Source organism: Neofelis nebulosa, chromosome X (assembly GCF_028018385.1).
Source record: "Neofelis nebulosa isolate mNeoNeb1 chromosome X, mNeoNeb1.pri, whole genome shotgun sequence".
In the NCBI taxonomy this organism is placed as follows: Eukaryota; Metazoa; Chordata; class Mammalia; order Carnivora; family Felidae; genus Neofelis; species Neofelis nebulosa.
The window spans coordinates 107,758,876-107,779,748 of record NC_080800.1 but is presented as its reverse complement, the minus strand read 5'-3'; the positions used below and the strand labels follow the sequence as shown (position 1 = coordinate 107,779,748).

Sequence of the window (20,873 nt, the reverse complement as noted above, 5' to 3'; positions counted from 1 at the left end):
AAGGCCCATTGACCATAACTACCTGATTTTAACGTCTCAGAAGGAAGAGATTAGGAGCTTAGACCAAGAACCAGAAATCAACAATGCTACTGTTCCATAAGAGCTCATGCTTTTTATCTCCTGTGCTCAGCTCAGGAAGATGCAGTGTGTGCAGGCCCTGGGTGTGTTTGCCCAGCATAGTGACTTCCCCCAGAGTGCCATTAAGAACTGGCAGCCTTGGTGTAGTTGAAACAAATGATTGAAAGTGTTTTCTTCTGGAGGCCATTTGCAATATGCTTTTAATTCTTCCACTTCATAAAACCAGCTCACTTTCCAGTTTTGTGGGTGCTATTAAAGAAACGAGCACAATCCCAGAGAAATTCATTTATCAAGCATTTAATTGAAAAGTGCCAACACTTCTCTGTGTAGCAGGAATTTCCTCATCCTTTTCAAGCTGCTAAAGTGTTTCGGAGCTGCTACATAGCTGTTTTGCTTCTTGCATAAAATGGAGTGCGTAACCAGAAGACTATAGATAGGCATGAGGCTATGCCAATGATGTCATGCTTAGAATCATTCTTTAGGATTGACACGACATATTAAGGGCATTTCTAGTGTAAGGTCATCTTTAGCGCTTTAGTGTAAGCCACTTTCTGCTTTGTAAAGTATTTCATTTAAAGAAGCAAGAGATCAAATGACATAGAAGAAACTTAACATATTATGCCTAAGTCTGTTTTCCATTCTGAACTTGAATATACCACAAAGTGGCAGCTAAAAAGGAGAAGAAAAGAGATCCAACTGATAATCAAGAAAATGTGACTCAGAATGGTTTTTTTTCCTGTTACAGTAAACAAAGCTGCTTTCAGAGAAAGTCATGACAGTTCATTATAAACCAATCTTCTCTGGGAAGCTGATTTGTGACCAAATATTCCATCCTGACACAATTAGGTTAGGAAGCAAAGTACCATTACATCAGACTGCAAAAAATAATTTCATGTTGAAAGGAAGGCAATAAGTTCTGGTGAGGAGGGATCTCTTTGGGTTTTGTTTGGGTTTCTTGACAGCAAGCCACAGTATGAGTTATTGTCAGTGGTTTGCGGTATAACAGCGTGACTTCTGTCTATCTTACTGCAGAAAGCTAGCTCTTTGAATCTGCCAGTAAAATTCAAGATGATAAGCATCCTTCCAATATACCTTCTAATTTATTAAATCCAAGCTATAATAAAATTGAAGTCAGGTTTCAGTAAGGCTACATTTCTATTCAGGATGTGTAAAACTTCTCAGGATGCCTTTACATCTTAAATCAACCCCAATCTGTTAAACTTTCACACTTAAGAAATGGCTTACTGGATCATTTAATGTTTTAAGGGGGTTAGAACGAGATGTACAACCCATGGCTTAGAAGTGAGCCAGTATTTTAAATCAATCTTGGCATGATGGTTACTGCCTGGATTGGATTCTAAAGGCCAAAGATTGAGTAGGTCATCAAGAAAAGCTTCCCTTCTGACTACTGCCAGGAAGCCTGTAAATCCACTAAACAACATGTCTTGCAGCATAGACCATTCACTTCATTCAGGGGCAACATCCTAGAAGCTTTGAAGTCATCTTTAAAGAAAACAGAAGGAATCCTCTCCATGCTGAGGGCTTGTGGAAGGGACGAAGTGACAAAGCATTTGAGTCAGCCATGACCCGCCCCACCCAGGAGCATTTCCCCAGCATTTTCTTTTCTAAGAGAAGTAAGACCCAAAGCAGTGATTTTTTTATTCCTTCTTCCCAAGGCTCTTCCTTCACATTTATAATACAGAAAAGATGTTCTCAGTGCCCAAAGAGAGAAAGAAAGATCCAGGAAAGGTCTGGCAGTGTTTTTCAGTTTAATGGTTGGTCATGAGTTTCACCTGAGTATCTCTTATGAAGCATACCTGCTATGCTCAGAAGGAGAAAACTTTCAACAACAAAGAAAGCCACTTGAGCAATATTTTGATCGTGGTCATTTCTTGATGTAAAGTCAGGAATATCCTAACTGATAATGTCCTTATCAGAGAGAAGACAGAGCTGATAATAAATAGAATCTCTACTTTTTAGTTCAAAAGCCAACAGCTGATTATCTGAGAGTAGATTAACTATATTGTAGATTCTCCACTCAGATATGGGGCTTACCTTTAGCAGAGTGTGGACCTAAAATTAAAAAGAACAGTCATTTTAACAGTGGATGGCCTGGCATGAAATATAAGCTCTACCACTTCCTAGAAATGTGATCTTGGGCAACTTACCTAATTTACCTCAGCCTCACTTTCCTCATCTGTAGAATGGAGATAATACATATCTAACAATGTTTGACATCTAGTAGACAGTAAATGTTTAGGTATGGTTCTCCCAGATTACCTGTTTAGAGTCAAGAATGTTGAAGGCAGAAAAAAAAACCTGGTAAAGATGAATGACTAAATTTTTCTGTGTTTTGGAGCCATATTAAGAAGTTTTGGATAATCTTTGATGCTTTTGCATAAAAATGCTATTTTCTCTCCATTCAATAATCAAAATTGTGCAGTATTGCTTTTGAGGTACTACATTAAGAAGCTCCCTGTTGCATAATTGAATCCAAGCCTATTACCCAGTAAGGTGAACTGACCCAGGAAGCATATTATTCCCGCAGGAAAGCTGTGCTTCTAGACTCTGTGCATCAAACCAAGATAGTGACTACCCTCTCGAGAAGACCCTGAACAGCAGTCCTATCAAATCTGAACGTGAAGCACTGCTAGTGGGTAAGGAAGCTAACACACACATCCCATGTATTGGCTATGGTGGAGGGTGGAAGGGTTTTACCTAAAATGAATATACACGCTAAGCATTTAGGAAGCACAACAGTGCAGACAACAGGAGAAGAATAAGAATAGACTTTATAAAAATGGTAACAGCAGCTCCCAGTCCTTCTCAAGCTCCAGTGGTTGCTGGCACATCAAATGTGTGGGTGTAAGCACAAGAGGGGGTCTGCTGGAGAAACACATAGATTTTTTAAATCTCTATGCAAGGATAGCTGGGCCCCCTCATTCCACTCAGGGTTATGGTTCAGACTCTTCTTTGGCAGAGAGGTTTCCAGATGAGCCTCCATAGGCAGCGTGGGCCTCTCTGAAGTTTTTTTCCCCCCAGGTTACAGGCAGATGACTCTGGAGGCTGTCTATGGAGTGCTGGTCACTGGTGGGCTCTGATGAGATAAATGCTAGAATTGTTCTCATTATATAAAAATTCATTCACAGAGGCAGGATAAACCAAACAGTCAAGGAATCACACAGACCTGGTTTCCTGTTTGACCCTACCATTTCCTTCCTGAGCTTCAGTTCCTCCATCTGCAAAATGGGCATAATATTACCTATCTCAACAGGCAGCTGCAAGTATTAAATGAAATAATTCATCTGAATCACTCAGCACAGTGCACAGCCCGTAGGAAGCCCTCAGTAAATGAGAACCACTTGGTACTTAGAGCACTCTGCACAAATGCTTGTTGACTTGGTATTCCATTTGGAGAACAGCAGCAGATTGAGGTCCTAAAATATTCAGTCATTCCCAAAGGACGGGTACTGGGTGTCAACAGATCATCCCAGCTGCCTTCTAGGAAGCTGAGCCCCACAGCGGCCCCACCCCAACCTCCGGAGTTCTCTCCACTGATTGGCTTCTGCATATCTTAAAGATTTATCTGCCTTCTTTGGTAATGGATATTGTAGACAGATTTAACACTTTGATATGTTAATAAAGATGTGCAGGGGTATCTGCCATTGAGTCCTCAAGAAAAGTGACAACTTATTTCCATTTTACAACTCTGAATTCTTTAACAAATTGGCTAGGCAACAGGGAGACCTGTCAAAGAGCTGAGGGTAGAAGGAAGCCTCTGTGAATGGATAGTTGTAGAAATGAAGATTCTCAAGATAAGTGTTTCTTGTTTTATTTTTTAAAGAGTGTAGTCTTGGGCTGACAGAAAGGAAAATCTATTTTTTAAATTGGTTTTTTCAGTGTGAACTCACAAAAACTGCTTAGTGTTTTGAAACCTATGGAGTTATTCCTCAGCATCTGACAGACAGCCTGTCTTGGCCGTAGCACCTAGAATTCCTTTGGACATGGGCTGTCTTCTTTAGAATTCAAGTTTCTCAGTTTGAGTCACGGAATAGCAATTCAATTTACCTCATCATTTAAGAGTAATGTAGTGTTATAAGTAATAGCATCCATTTCAAACAGATTTTGAACTCTATCATCAGCTTCTCCTGGATCCCCCAACCCACCTCCTTGCCCTCTAATATTTGGAGGATTTTCACAAAGAACTGATTTAAACTTCAAGCTACAACTCAAACTTGTGATATTCTTTATCAGTCACTCAAAGGCATAGACAAGTTATAGCCTATAAACCAAATCAAATTTAGCTTTTATTTCCCGTCAGTTCTCAACAAACTCAATTCTGGGTCTATTTAGAGGAATTTTAAAAAATTAAAGAAAGAAATAGTAGGTCTTTGAACAATTTATATTCTACCTGTTGCCAGAGAAAGAAGTATTAGAACAATTAATGTGATGTCCAGAACAATCAACGCAGTATGGAGAGCTGCCAATCACCCCATAGTTATGCTGAGTAGCAACTGTGCAGATTCCCAGAAGCTGTAAACTTCTGTAAAAAAACATGTGTTACTTCAAGAGATTTAGTGCCCTAAGCACAAACAAAATGCTAGTGACCATTTGAGTGAGTGAAATGTTTGGCTTTTCTTTACAGAGCTACGCACAGAATAAAACCAAATATAATCAGCAAATTCTCTTGTGAGAGGCATGAAGTGAATCAGCCAAAGTACCTGATTTGTACTTTGGCCACAACAGCAAGATATTATTAATGCATAAGAGGCTCAAGTCCAATTTAAAGACTGTGCAGAAGAACTGCAAAAACCAGCACAATCTAAATTCATTATAAAATTCCAAATTCATTGTGATGTGTAGAACTCAAATGGTCTTTAGGCATCATGAATGATGGAAGTGACTTCTCACATGCCAGCTTTTCTACATGTGATATTGTGTAGTGAGAGGCAGCATATGCAGTGTGTTGTTGTACAGATTAAATGAGTAATATATATATAATGTAGAATATTGCCCAGTCCATAGTACGTGGTATATGTGAGTTAGCTGTCATCTCAAAGAATATGATTCTCAAGTGTAACCTCCATGGTACTGTCGCTATAGGGATCATCTCCACATTTCTTCATGTCCACCCATTTGGAGCAAGCATTGAATACATCTGTTCCTACTTGCACCGTCTAGATAATAAGGTATGTGGGGTCCTGAAATGGGCATGCAAGGGGATGTAGGGTATTTTCTTCCTGCAGAAATTATTGCAGAAGTCATTAGTAATTGCTCTAAGGAAATTTTCCTCACCTATTCTCTCACTGCGATTCAGTGAGAATCACCCTCGTGCAAGTAGGGTGACTATCCGCTTCCATTTGTCTGAGACCAAGGGGTTTCCTAGGACTTGGGACTCCCAATGCCAGAAGCAGGAAGTACTGAGAAAACCTGAATGAACTGGCCACCCTACTTCCAAGATACATCTTAGAAGAATTTTCCTCCTCTCTTTAATTTACATATAAGCTGAAAATGAAGCAGTATCTCTCACCAGTCAGACTTTTACACTGGGCCATTAACCACTAGCTAATGGTAATGTTCAGAATCGAAAGTCTTTTTTTTAATGCTTATTTATTTTTGAGAGAGAGAAAGAGAATGAGGGAGGGGCAGAGAGAGAGGGAAAGACAGAGAATCCCAAGCAGGCTCTGAGCTATCAGCGCTGAGCCTGACACAGAGCTAGAACTCATGAACATGACGTGAGGATCATGACCTGAGCCGAAGTCAGGCACTTAACCGACTGAGCCACCCAGGTGCCCCCAGAACCGAAAGTCTTATTCAAGTCATCACCATCACCACTGCCATTATCTATGTTGAAACAATCAAGGCAGGGGCAAAAACAGAACAGATGGGACAGTAAGTCTTCAATGCAGACTCAAGTTCCGCTCATAGCTGATCTCATGGGCCACTTCCTTCCCTGGATGCCTATGGGGGACCTCACAAAGCATGGGGAGCGAGGGTGTTAGTTCCCTAGAAAGTCCAGAACACCTCACAGAAGCAGGAGGGGACGCTTGACCCCTCCGAATAAATAAACTATGATAAATTTTTTTTTTCAGAAGTCGCATTCAGTTAATCCTGCTTATAGATTGTATTCACAATTTCACAGGATCTAGTGCTCTGGAGATGTGCCTTTGGAATGCAGATTCCTGATAGTTGCATGTCCAAAATACTAAGCCATTTAAGCATATGTCCCCTTAACAGAGGCACTTGCCCACTTGGGAATCCAGCTATGCTGATGCATCCTGTTCATGGCATTTGTTTTAGTTCTAGCTAGAGCTCCCCCTCATTTATCTCTGGGAAGTGGTGCCATTCTGCCATTAAATAGCTCATTTGGCAGCAAAGGGAGGGATGGAATGTGAGTACCAAGACCCAGTGGTAGGTTGAAGTGGTATGAAATTGAACTATGTGTCAGTAAAAGTGATCTGGTCCTTTTTTTAAAAAATGTAAAAAAATAATGCATGCACATTACGTTAAAAATGTAAGCAACATAGAAATATAGTGAAGGGAAAGTGAAAGTTACCAACAGTCCCACCCCTCAAGGATGACCACTGTTAACAGTTTAGCATATCTTATCTCAGACCATTTTCTATGCATATGCTGCACCTATATTGTATGTATGTATCTATAAACATTATATATTTATGGGTTTGGAATGGAGAGTCAGCTCTATATGACATACTCTGCAATGTGCTTCTTTCACTTAACTGGCTACAGTCTACTCCTAGCACTGGGAAGAAAGCATGACCTCACTCCTACTTTAGGCCCATTTTCTCCTGAGCAGCTTCCTACCAGAGTAGTGACAGCACCTCCCAAAGAGAGCCTGCAGTGATGCCAACAGAACTGGTGGCTCCCTTGCGCCAACTTCAGGAATATTCAGTGTGGCAGCAGCTCAGGGTTTCTCTCAGGATCCCCTAGTACCCTCCAACTGAGCCCTAGTGCCCAAGGTTCACAGTTAGGAAGGTTGCTACTAATGTCAAGATGACCACCTGAAACAAGTCCTAAAGGGGTCCATACATTTTTGTTTTTATATTGGGGCATGTATGTGAAGTGGGGAGAGGGAGACAATGCACAGAAGTAGGAATACAGAGAATTCCTTATTTCTGTCATTCTTCCTTTGTAAAGCAACGCATGTGTGAAGAATTCTGCTGTGCCTCCCTCCCCTCCCAAAAGGCTTTGCAGCTTCAGTAGGCCTGCACATAGCATCACCAGCACTGATCAGCTGGCTGTCATTCAGCTGGCTACAAACCCAAGCCTCCCTGCACAACTGACACCAGTTCTTTTCATTAGAAAGCTCAGTGGTGATAAGTCTCAAAAATATCATACTAACCGAAAGAAACTAGTCACAAAAGACTATATACATATTGTATGATTACAGATATATAAAATTTCCAAAAAATTCAAAACTGCAGTGAAAAAATCTGAGTCAGGGATGGGGAGTGATGATGGACTGCAAAGGGGCATGAAGGAAATTTCTATAGGCAATGGAATGTTTTATAATTGAATCGTGGTGATAGTTGCCCAATTATATAAATTTACTAAAATTCATTAAACTATACACATAAAATTGGTGAATCTGTCATATGTAAATTATTACCTAAATAAAGCAGTTATGATATGCATAAAACAAAACCTCAGTGGACTCTGTCTGGAAGGTGGAACTGCTTTTGAATGGAGATCTTCTTTCTGCCCCACAGATCTGCACCAGTGACGTGGAGTGTCTCATGAGCCGACTCCAGCACACCTTCAAGCAGGAAATGACTGGAGTTGGAGCCAGTCTGGAGAAGAGATGGAAATTCTGTGGCTTTGAGGGCTTGAAATTGACCTGAATCCCTTTGCCTAACAACCTGGGATCCTGCAAATACATGTGTGTTGGACAAGCTTAAAAAGTGATTTGTATTAGCAATGGTTTTCAAGTGGAAGTTGCTTTCAGTTTGCCAGTTCATTCCTGGAATATCTTTTGAGTTAAAATAAGGATCCTAGAGCAGCACCTCAAGCTACAGGCCCTAAAAAGAAATGGACTCAAGCCTCAAGTGCTGTAACTTCCTCTCTTTCTGTCAATTGGTTGTCTTTTTTTATTAGTAGTATTGAAAAAGGCCTGTGGCTAAAGCGTATTTGGGGTGTTTTCAGTGTCTGTACTACTGCTGTAGAGTTTGGTATTTTTTTAAACACTGTTGACTGAAATGTTTTGATGATTTGTATGTGATTTGTGTTTCAAAACTCCTCCTCACATTATTGTTGCTACTGGTGAGGGGAATGAGAGGTACACTAGGCACGCCATGACTGACATTGCCTCTCTACTCCCCAGTAAGCCAGTAAATGAATAACACAGCATCTTCTAGAAGGTACCTGACCAGGCTCACCTTTTAAAAGACAAAGCATGGTTTGTGGCTTTTTGCAAAATTACTGTGAACCAAAAGTTGACAAATGTTCCAAAGTTATTTTCTCCAATATATCAGATTTTAAAAAAAAACCTAGATGTATTCGTAGAAAGCAAGTGTCCAGTATGACTGGCATGTGTATGTGCTATTCAGAATCACCTTGTATATAGTCTGCTTTTAAAGGAGGGCATGTTTAGTTTTCTATGAATTAAAACACATGCGTGCACATGTGTATGTGCACGTACACACACACACACACACACACACACACACACACACTAGCAGAAGGGATTTATTTTAATATGCTTTTGCCTCTAGCTTTCTTACAAAGTCTGTTGGTCCCTTTTCTTCTGCTGTCAGCGTGTTGAATTGCAAACCGTGTACTACTGTAAATATTATGTTTACTTCATGCTGAATGTTTGCAAAGAGTTGATATGAGTCTTAGTAGAAAACTCTTGGTAATGAATGAGCCCAGGTGTGTGATGCTTCTGGCAAATGGCTCAGCTCCATCCACCTGGAGTGCCGATCGCTGGGGACACCCCAGCTCTATGATGCCTACCGGCAGATTGCAATGGCAGAGCACACATGGACTGGTCAGGAAGTCCTGCTTGATGGAAACAAGAGGGAAAGGATGAAGATTTGGGGCTAGCATTTTGAGGCAGAGATGATCTTTTCTTGTGTGCTGTTGTTGGTGCTTATAATAACACAAGCATGCCCTCCGTTGTGTCTTGGTTCAAAGTAAAAGAATGTACTGAATAAGCAAAGCCAATGAAGAGTACTTCCGGAAAATACTTTGTAAATGAGATGTCAGTAGTGTTCAAAGTTGTATTTTTAAAAGATAAATATTCCTTTTTATACATCAGTTTGGTGTTCTGTTTTGAATTACTTGCTCTCTAATCCTTTAGCAAATCATCTCGATTTCTTCTTAGGACTACCAGTATGTTGAAAGAAGATGCTAAACTTTCTGCCTTGACAAGTAGAAATAGGGTCCCACAGCGGCTCATTCATGCTGAAAGCTGACTTCCCCCTGAGGCACCCAGCTGTGGCAGGAGCAGGAAGTTGGGGTTATTTTTATACTAGCTTCCTCTGCTGAATCATCTTTGTCACCAACGCTACAGAGGCTTTGATTTGTCAATCTCAGGGGTCCTGGAATGCCTTATTTTAATAATACCTATGAAATCAAGGGAAATTTGCCACATATCAATTACTTCTTATTTAAATAAGTTAAATACACAGAAATTTTCAACAACTATCACACCGAGGCCCCTTGCTGTCCTGCATTTAGTCTACTTGTCCTACAAATGGTCTCTATTATCCCTGCTGGGGCGCCTGGGTGGCTCAGTCAGTTGAGCATCTGACTTCGGCTCAGGTCATGATCTCACTGTCCATGGGTTCGAGCCCCATATCTGGCTCTGTGCTGACAGCTGGGGGTCTGGAGCCTGCTTCATATTCTGTGTCTCCCTCTCTCTCTGCCCCTCCCACACTCATGCTCGCTCTGTCAAAGATTAATAAACATTTAAAAAAATTATTCCTGCCAATTTAGTACAGGTGTACTCCTCCCAGCTTGAATACACTAGTTGTGACAGTTAAGTTTGTGTGTCAAGTTGGCTAGGCTATAGTGTTCAGTTGCTTGGTCAAACACCAGGCTAGATGTTGCTGTCAAGGTATGTTTGAGATATCATTAACACCTAATGAAGCAGACTGTACTCCAGAATGTGGCTGGACCTCATCTAATCCATTAAAGACCTTAAGAGGAAAAAAAAACTGAAGTCCTCTTAGGAGAAAGGAATTGTGCCTCCAGGTTGCCTTTGGATTCACGACTGTAGCATTAACACCTGCCAGAATTTCCAGACTGCTGGCCAGCCCTAGAAATTTCAAATTTGCCAGCCCCCACAATCACATGAGCCAATTCCGTAAAATAAATCTCTCTCTCTCTCTCCCTCTCTCTCTCTGTATACACACATACACACACACACACACATACACACACACATATGCCAGTGTGTGTACATCCCACTGGTTCTGTTTCTTTGGAGAGCCCTGGCTACTCTGCTAGTCCAGAGTTGTTATAATATGTAAAAATAAACTATGTTTGCATTATATTAATCATATTGCAGCACATACCATCTCACGATTCTTTCCATTCATCATTGAACTCTATTAATGAGGCTATTTTGCCTTACAAATGCTCAGTACTATTTATTCTGTTATTCTGCCTGAATTTTGAAATATTACTGTTTTGTTATTTTCAGGAGATATGATTGATATTTCCAGATGGCAATGAACAGAAAAAAAATTTTATTTTACAAATCTATTCCTGTGACATCTCTAGTTCTGATTTTTTTTAACATTACCAAGTTGCTCATTAAATGTCCTCAGTGAAAATGAAATCATTTTCAGAGCAAACTAAACACATATCTGTGTTCAAGTTATACAGAGTTGTGTTCTTAATTGGCCCAAAACTGTGTGTTTTTCATATAATGCAGAATAAACTATATTACTTGAAAAGACAGCATAGATGTACAAGACCTTTTGACTCACCTGGCAGAACTGGGTAAGCCCTTGGGATTCTTAGTTGTCTTGCACAGCCTCTCAAATAGGCCCAGATACACTTTTCACCACAATCACTATCATGTGCTGAGCACCTATTATGCTATCATGCTACCTAAAGTCACTTCCTGCCTATGTGTGTCAAGTTGCATGCACATGAGAGCTTCAAATTCGTTATAGGTAAAATTAAGGAGAAAGAGTGCCTGAGAGAGTGGTGGTAGTCAACACAATAGCATCTGCAAATTGCCTGGCCAGTGCCTGGCCCAAAGTGAGTTCACAATAGTTATGATTAAGATTCAGTCAAAAGTAATTATAAGCTATGAGCTCACCCTCACCTTAAGAAAAATGTTTTTGTGTTCACGTGTAAAATTGTGGACCAATGTCACGTTGCTGGACCTCAGGAAAGGAAACTCAGCTGTTCAAATGTATCCCATTTATTCAGGCCTAGGCTCTCTGCCAGGCACTGTGACAATACAAAAGTAGTATGCCTGGTGCTTGCCCTCAAGGAGCTAGAAGGGTAGGCTTTAACATTGAGTTTAAATCCTTCACCCTATAGCCAAGACCATAAAAGCTCAGCATGAAAATATTCAGTGTTGACCAACTATGAATGGTGTGAATATGGTGGTAATGATGGCTTCCTCTTGAGACCTGAATTATTCTCTGTGCCCCCATACATCTTCCCATCAAGCACCACCCCCCATCCAGCCCCTTACCAAAAACCCCACATTTTTAATTCATGTGCTATTTAGAGCACCTGATATGTACAACTTCTGGTCTTAGAAAATCAAAGGGTTAGAAAACATGACCTCTTCCCTCATGAGATTACAGTCTGGTGGGTGCCTGCTAAATGACACAGTCATGTATAAGGTGTTATAGGGGGATATTGTGCAATCTTTCACTAATGTTAAGAAGCTTGAAATATAGGGGGAATCTGTGTGGCTCAGTTGGGTAAGACTCTAAGGCTCAGGTCATGATCTCATGGCTCCTGGGTTTAAGCCCTGCATCAGGTTCTGTGCTGACAATCAGAGCCAGGAGCCTGCTTCAGATTCTATGTCTCTGTCTCCCTCTCTCTTTCAAAAATAAACATTAAAAAATTTTTTTAAAGAATCCTGAAATATAGTAAGAAGTGAAAGGCTCAGGTTAACTTACTTGCCCAAGGTACAAAACTAGTATGGGATAAAGCCCAGGATTTGAACCCAAATCTGCCTGGCTTCAATTTATGCTTTTTCTATTATTCCATGGTGCCCAACGTCACTTTCTAACAATGTCACTTAACCTCTCTGAGCCTTTGTTTTTCATCTATAAAGTGTAAATCTAAGTGTATTTCCCTGAAAGTGTCATTCATGAGATTTTGCTCAATGTACAGAGGCCAGTACTAATCTTGCCTGGCAATATAAGTGTCCATAAATAAGTATAATTATTATTCAACTAATATTATCATTGACAATGCTTTGATGACACCAGAGCTATCTTTCTAGTATCAGAAATCCCATAGGGCCACAGAGTAACTTAAGAATGAGACCTGCTAGGGTACAAAACCAATGTGTAGAAATCTGTTGTATTTCTATACACTAATAATGAAGCAGCAAGAAGAGAAATTAAGCAATCCCATTTATAATTGCAACAAAAATATTAAGATGCCATGGAATAAACCTAACCAAAGAGGCGAAAGACCTCTGAAAACTATCAAACACTGATGAAAGAAATTGAAGGCGACACCAAGAAATGGAAAGACATTTCATGGTCATGGATTGGAAGAAAAAAATTTTGTTAAAATGTCCATACTACCTTAGGTAGTATCCCATATCTATCTATCTATCTATCTATCTATCTATGGGATCCCATATCCCATAGGTAGTATGGATTGCACATTTAATGCAATCCCTATCAAAATACCAGCAGCACTTTTCACAGAACTAGAACAAAAAATCCTAAAATTTATATGGAATCACAAAAGGTCCCAAAATAGCCAAAACAATTTTGAAAAAGAAAAGCAAAGCTGGAGGTATCACAACTCCAAACTCCAAGTCACATTACAAAGTTGTAGTAATCAAGACAGTATGATACTGGCACAAAAATAGACACATAGATCAATAGAACAGAATACAAAACCTGGAAATAAACCCACAGCTATATGATCAATTTATCTTTGACAAAGCCGGAAAAATATGCAATGGGAAAAAGTGTCTTCAACAAACGGTATTGGGAAAACTGGATAACAGGCAAAAGAAAGAAACAGGACCACTTTCTTACACCACATACAAAAATAAACTCAAAATGGATTAAAGACCTAAATGTGAGACCTGAAACCACAAAAACTTAAAAGAAAGCCCAGGCAGTAAGTTCTCTGACATCAGCCACAACAATATGTGTCCTGAAGCAAGGGGAACAAAAGCAAAAATCAACTATTGGGATTACATCAAACTAAAAAGCTTCTGCACAGCTAAGAAAACAAAACTAAAGGGCAACCTACAGAATGGGAGAAGATATTTGTAAATGACATCAGATAAAGGGTTAGTATCCCAAATATATAAAGAACTTACAAAACTCAACACCCAAAAAATTAATAATCCAAATTAAAAATGGACATAAGAGGGGCACCTGGGTGGCTCAGTTGGTTAAGCCTCCGACTTCGGCTCAGGTCATGATGTTACAGTTTGTGGGTTCAAGCCCCACGTCGGGCTCTGTGCCGACAGCTCGAAGCCTGGAGCCTGCTTCCAATCCTGTGTCTCCATCTCTCTCTGCTTCTCCCCTGCTGACATTCTGTGTGTGTGTGTGTGTGTGTGTCTCAAAAATAAATAAACATTAAAAAACATTTAAAAATGGGCATAAGGCATGAGTTGACATTCCTCCAAAGAAGACATCCAGATGGTCAACAGATACATGAAAAGATGCTCACCATCACTCATCATCAGGGAAATGCAAATCCAGACTACAATGAGATATCACCTCACACCTGTCAGAATGGCTAAAATCAAAAACAGAAACAAGTGTTGGTGAGGAGGTGCAGAAAAAGGAACCCTCTTGCACTGTTGGTGGGAACTCAAACTGGTGCAGCCATTCTGGAAAACAGCATGGAAGTTCCTCAAAAAGTTAAAAATAGTGGCGCCTGGGTAGCCCCATTGGTTAACCATCTGACCCTTGATTTTGGCTGAGGTCATGCTCTCAACTGTTGATGAGATCAAGCCCCACATCGAGCTCTGCACTGACAGCACAGAGCCTCCTTGGGATTCTCTTTCCCTCTGCCCCTCTGAGCGCTCTCTCTCTCAAAAATAAACATTTTATTTTTAAAGTTAGAACTAGAACTACCGTGGGATGCCTGGTGGCTGTCAGTTAAGCAACTGACTCTTGATTTAGGCTCAGGTCATGATCTCACAGTTTGTGAGTTGGAACTATACACTGTTAGTGCAGAGCCTACTTGGGAGTCTCTTTGCCCCTCACCCGCTCATGCTTGCTTGTTCTGTCTCACTCTCTCAAAATAAACTTTAAAAAGGAAATAGAACTACCATATGATCCAGTAATCCCACTACTGGCTATTTACCCCAAAAATATAAAAACAATAATTCAAAGGAATACATGCACCCCTATGTTTATAGCAGCATTATTTACAGTAACCAAACTATGGAAGCAACCCAAGTTGTCCATCGATAAAATGAATGGATAAAGAAGATGTGGTGTATATACGATGAATATTATTTTGCCACAAAATAATGAAGCTTTGCCATTTACAATGATGTGGATGGTGCTACAGAGTGTTATGCTAAGCAAAATCAGTCAGAGAAAGACAAATACCATATGATTCACTCATATGTGGAATTTAAGAAACAAAAGCAAGCAAATAAAAAAAGAGAGGCAAGTCAAGAAACAGACTTTTGACTCTAGAGAACAAACTGATGGTTACCAGAGGGGAGGTGTATGGGGGAATGGGTGAAACAGGTGATGGGAAGTAAGGAGGGCACTGTAATGAGTACACAGAGATGTATGGTATTGTTGAATCACTATATTGTACACCTGAAACTAATATAACACTATATGTTAACTATACTGGAATTAAATAATAAAAAGAATGAGACCTGCTGGCTCAGAGAAATTTAGGAGATTTTACTAAACAACGCACCATTAAAGGTAAGTAATGCCTGTCCCACACCTGACACAAGGAAGACACTTCCTTCTGTTTTACAGTATAGTCTCCAGTATCCTTCCTATTTCACCCTCTCCTCATAGAACAGACCACATCCCATTAACAAGAAGGCCAGAGCAGCTTTTTCTTAAGAGACCTGCTGGGATACAAAATCAATGTGCAGAAATCCCAAGATTTCTCCCATATCCCAAGATCCATAACATCATCCTATTCTTTCTTTCAGTGTTCCCAGAAGCTTTGAAGATCCCAATTGCCTAAATTTTCTATCTGTGTGGAAGGTTTCCAAGGCATACTGAAGCAATTACCTGGGGCAACGGAAGGAAGGAAAAGGAATTGATTACACACAAATGTGAGCATTCAGGCTCAAGTCCAGAGCCTTATGAAGATGATCTCAGATCTTGGGTGGAAAATGGGATCCAGCACATACTAAAGAGTGTTCTACTTCACTGCATTCAGTCCAAGGCTGTTTGAATATTAAACTACCCTAAAGTTAATAGCCCTCTGGACTATCAGACCTCTGCAATCTTAACTCACTAATATTCCTCACCAAATACCTTATATCATGCTTTAAAATTTTCAGAGCAACCCCATACACAGACATTATGTCATCTGATCTTCGCAATAGCCTGTGAGCTATTAAGGGCAGACGGTTCTCTCACCATTATCACAGCTAAGGAAAACAAATGTCGGAAGGATGAGGAGCCATACTTTTGGTGACACTACTGAGTGGATGGTGAATCTGGGATTAAACTGCAGGATGCCCGAGTCCTCCCAATTTCTACCCCGCTTCATCTTCAGTCTCTGCTTAGTATAGCTGAGAGAATGGGAAGTAGGGATCCTTAACAGTTTTTAATGCCACGGGACGGACCCCTTGGAAGTCTGGTGAAGTCTGTGAACCCCTTATCAGAATAACATTTTTAAATGCATGAAAAAAACACAAAGGAAACCAACTACATTGAAATAATAGTTATCAAAACACATTTGTGATATAGGAATCTATGTACTCCTTTAACACATTAAATAGCAATATGTAATGACAGGCCTACTAACTACTGTAATTTTGAAGTAGTGATTAAGACAAATATTTCAAGAAATCTGCAATAACTTGTGATATAATAATATCTGTGATCCTGGTGAAAAAGACACAGGTGCTGTTAACACCACCACCACCATCACTGCCCCGCCTTGTACTATGTTGTCTACATTTGTAATGGAAGAAAAAGATACATTTCAGTTAGAGGCTGGTGAATATCTAAGTGTAATATTTCCACCCAAGTTCACATGCTTTCTAAATTCTACACACAGTCTCTAGGTACAGAGCCCCTGATAGGTGATAGAGGAGGTAGATGAAATATGAACTGAGAGCCTCTAAACTGAGGCCAGGATTAATTTTATTAAATAAATTAATATTTATACTTAGAACAGTGCCCATAACACAGCAAGCTCTATATATGCTCATTCAAGAGAAATATATTTTAAACAACAAACTTTATGAATGATAGAGAAACTGATTCTTGGCATATTTTGAAAAAGGGAATTCTAAAGCAATGCATAAATGGCAGGAAGGTCCCTCAAGTGAAGAAGTAACAGATGAGCTTCAGTGCAGGCAAATACAAAGAACTGCATTTAGGAGAAAATGAGCCGAATGCTATTCACAAGATGTTAGTTTCCAAGCCATCATTTCTGGCACAAGAAAGGGATCTGGGAGTTGGAGAGAAGTCCCTGAAGACATCTGTCCAATGTGTGGTTGGAATCATAAAAAGGCAACAAATTCTAAACATGGTAAAAAAAAATAGAAATAAAGTATGATATTATCTTATTCCCTTTTTTAAAAAAGTTTTGTACCCACACCACTAAAATAGTGTGTTTAATGTGTCTGGGCCCCCAGACTTGAAACTCACCATTTCGATTTACATGTTGCTTAAGTGCTTACTCTGTCCGAGACACTGCCAGCCAGTAGGGGATGCAAGGATGAATAAGACATATTGGAGGGAAGTTCAGTGAATCAAGAATATGGCTGGGTTTTAGTACATTAATGGAACATGCTCTACTCTCTGGACCACAACCATATAATCTGGGAGAGAGAAACGTGGAATGTTGAATTCAGTGTTTTTCACATAATCTCTTGTTCTTTCTCTCTCCCTCTCTCTTTCTCTCTCTCTCTCTCTGTCACACACACACACACACACACACAGCAGCAGCAGCACTTGATAAAGCCAGTATTATGATCATGCCTTGTTTATTCAGCAAAAGAAAATATCTGAGAATTTGAGTTTACCACATAAGTAAAACATGCCCCTTCTATTACCAACCTTTTTATTTTGTTATAAATGAGAACATTTCTAAGATGTTTTACATCACTACCTGTGCTATTAAACAGAGGGTTCTAGGCCTGTCCTGACCTTGCTGTGATGACTCCATATGATCACTAAGAACATTAGTTATAAAACTGCTGAGAAAGTAATATTTCCACAAATTCAACAGTACAAGGAACAGTGAAAGGGCTGATTCTCTGATAAACATCCTTCTTTACTAAATGGCTAGAACCAGCCTTTGGCAGCCCTGACTCCCTATGCTAACCCAGGATCACCATTCTAGAAACACTGGGGCTAAGGGATGCTCACAGAACCAGTAGCAAGGATGTTACTCTGAATGTCAACTGTCTAAGGGACCAAAGGTGTCTGACTCTGTGCTGTCCTAACAGCGTGGTCCAGTATTCAACTGTTGCCCAAATATGTTAGTGAAATATTCCCATGAAAAGACAACTTGGTTTATTAGACAGCTAAGTCAGGAGAACTGGACTTCCTGATTCTGTCACTAACCCTGAGACCTTAGGCAAGTCACTCAATCTCTAGGTCCCATGAGTGGGACAGCAGGAGAGGGGGATGCTGGCTGTGTTAACTAGATTTCTCTTTCTGGCTCACCTAACAGAACCAAGTAGGGTCATACTACAGGTTTCTGCCACTATGTGAAAGTTTGCTTTATGCCACTTTTCTCTTACAAAAGACCTACATTAGTACCTGTTTTCACTAAGTGAAAGAAATCTGAAGAGGCTTTTCGCTTTTATGAAATGGCAATTTCTTTTTTTTCCTTCACATCGTTTCAGTTTATGAAAGGTTTCATTGAAACACTCTACTTTCAGATAGCAGGGGAAGCCCATACAGTCCATCAGCCTGTGGTGGCCAAGGTTGACGAACACTGTGTTGTGGCCAGTGTTCAGAGGGTGAACCTGCAGTGTTCTCAAGCTAACAAGACAGCGACAGTACAGGGCCTGTGGCCCACAGGAGTCCTGAGAGGCAAGGGTGCAAGGATGCACAGGTAGAGAAAGATTTTGTTGCTTCGATCTGCCCACATGAGCCCTCCAACAACTGTACTCACTTCTGCCCCCTCCCCACCCCCGTTGGCCCATGACTCCCTACTTCTTCACTTAGAAGGGCACAGAGACATAATAAAATCATTCCTACTGCTGGCACCAAGTCTTAAGGCCACTCTGAAATAAAACTCTCTAGGGCTGTCTTAGCATAACTCTCTGCCACATCCAGCATTAGAGTTTGGGCCTTTGGCAGCCGCTGCTTTAGCTGTTGCTGATCCTTGAGGCTGTACTCTTCAGGGAAGCAAAAGGCACTCATTAAGCCTGACTCCCAAGGCAGGCTACTCTCACCACACTTACTAATGGTGATAGTGGGCTGGAATAAAAACATCCTGGCCCATGTTCACAGTGAAGCACATACATCTCACCCACATAAAGGCTATTGGTCCAGAAGTGCACACATTCTGGAGAAGGATCCAGTGGCTCCTCTACTTCTTCATTTCTCTCTGAAACATCAAGATAGGTTTACATGGCATCAACATGCACATTGATTGGTTCCTGTTGGATGACACCTGCATGCACAGGCAACCGATCCCAAGAAGTGTAAATGCCCTCCAAGTACCCTTTCCACCTCTATGTGCCCAGCTGGGTCCCTGCTGAGGGACTAGTACCCACCTCAGTGTCTAATAGCTGATCTCAAGGGCTCTTGCCTTTCTCAGCCTTAAGAACCTTCCCTGGTCAGCAGCACTGCATTGAGACGGTCACTGGGACATCTGCTTGCCCCAAAACTGGAAGCTGAGACTCAATTTCAGTTGAATGCAGGCAGCTTCCTAGCGGTTCTCACAGATCTTCTGGCACATGCTCCACCACAGGGCAATCATACTGTGCTTCTCACAACCCTGGGGCAGCAGCATTGCATGTAGTCAAGCAGGACCATCATTAGGGCACCACTCTGCCCAGGAAAAAAGGGAATGTCAAAGTCTCAACCAAGGACCACAAGGCAGATAGAATTTGCTGTGTCCCTAGGTTCTGAAACTTCCTTTAAAACTCCCATGAAACAGAGAAAGACAGATTCCATATGTTTTCACTCCTATGTGGATCCTGAGAAACTTAACAGAAGACCATGGGGGAGGGGAAGGGGAAAAAAAGTTAGGGAAGGAAGCAAACCATAAGACTCTTAAAAACTGAGAATAAACTGAGGGTTGATGTGGGGTGGGAGGGAGGGGAAGGTGGGTGATGGGCATTGAAGAGAGCACCTGTTGGGATGAGCACTGGGTATGGTATGGAAACCAATTTGACAATAAATTTCATATTAAAAAAAACTTCCATGAAAAAGAAAAACATAAACAAAAATGAAAATGAATACAAAAGTTTATGCAATCCTGAGCATGAAGAAACAGACACATCCTCTCTACTAATGGGAGTGTGAACAGTAAAACCTTTGAGAAGGGAGAAGCCTTTTTTAAAAAGTACAGTCATACGATAGTCTAACAATTCTACTTCTAGAAATCTGTCCCTAAAGAAATAAGCAGAGAAAAGTGCTAAGATGAATATAATGATGATATTTAATAGTATGTAATTAGAAACAATCCAGATGTCCAAAATAAGGGCTAAGAGAATACCACGTAGCCACTAAAACTGATGCTGATTTTGGAAATAGTCATGATATTCTTATTGTTGAGTGAGAAAATAAGGCTATTTCATATCTAGACAGCATAAGTTTTGCTTAAAATATGTAAATATATGTATATATGTTTGTGGACACGTGTGCAAAGAACAGGCCAATACCAAATTGTTAGCAGCGGTTGTCTCCAGATGGTGGGTAGACACAGAGGCCTTTTTTCTATGTTGTTCTGTTTTCCAAATATCTTTTATTGAATATGCATCACTTTTATAGTCAGAAAAAAGTTATTAAAAGAATGTCTATATACAGAAAAAAAGCTTAGTTATTAGACTATACAGTAACAGAGGCTTGAAGCCTTCAGGTCAAGCAGCCATTTAGCCCTTCTCTCCCTCTGGGGGTGTTTATTTTCAGATTAAGTCTCTCCTCCCTCTTTGTCCTGTTTGCTTCTTATCTGTGGTAGCTTAGGAACCCCATCATCAAGCCTGTAAAGAACTTAGACTTAAGTAAGAAACAATTGAGTAAAGAACCAAAAGTGAAATCAGAGAAAATCATTGCTTTCTGACCCAAATTTTTATTCCCAATTCTATAACCTTCATATCCACTCCATTTCATACCACTCTTAAAAGTAAAACTCCTTAATCTGCATTCTAGCCCCAGACTTTATTTCTAACATTATTTCTTATTTCTACTACCCCTTCAAATACCTACTTCGGCCTGACTGAATTCCCTGTACATCCACCAGTCCAAATACTACCC

General features: G+C 40.4%; 1 protein-coding gene across 11 annotated transcripts in view; it reads left to right on the top strand.

The window, feature by feature from the left end:
- ENOX2 (ecto-NOX disulfide-thiol exchanger 2) overlaps positions 1 to 9,346 on the top strand; it is a 262,257-nt gene extending 252,911 nt beyond the window's left edge. For all 11 annotated transcript variants that reach the window (XM_058712519.1, XM_058712518.1, XM_058712514.1 and 8 more), the window contains 3 exons: positions 2,627 to 2,735; positions 5,182 to 5,267; positions 7,809 to 9,346. In XM_058712519.1, the coding sequence (XP_058568502.1) occupies positions 2,627 to 2,735; positions 5,182 to 5,267; positions 7,809 to 7,940 (327 nt within the window). In that variant the 3' untranslated portion in view covers positions 7,941 to 9,346. The remainder of the gene's footprint in view (positions 1 to 2,626; positions 2,736 to 5,181; positions 5,268 to 7,808) is intronic.
- Positions 9,347 to 20,873: the final 11,527 nt, after the last annotated feature.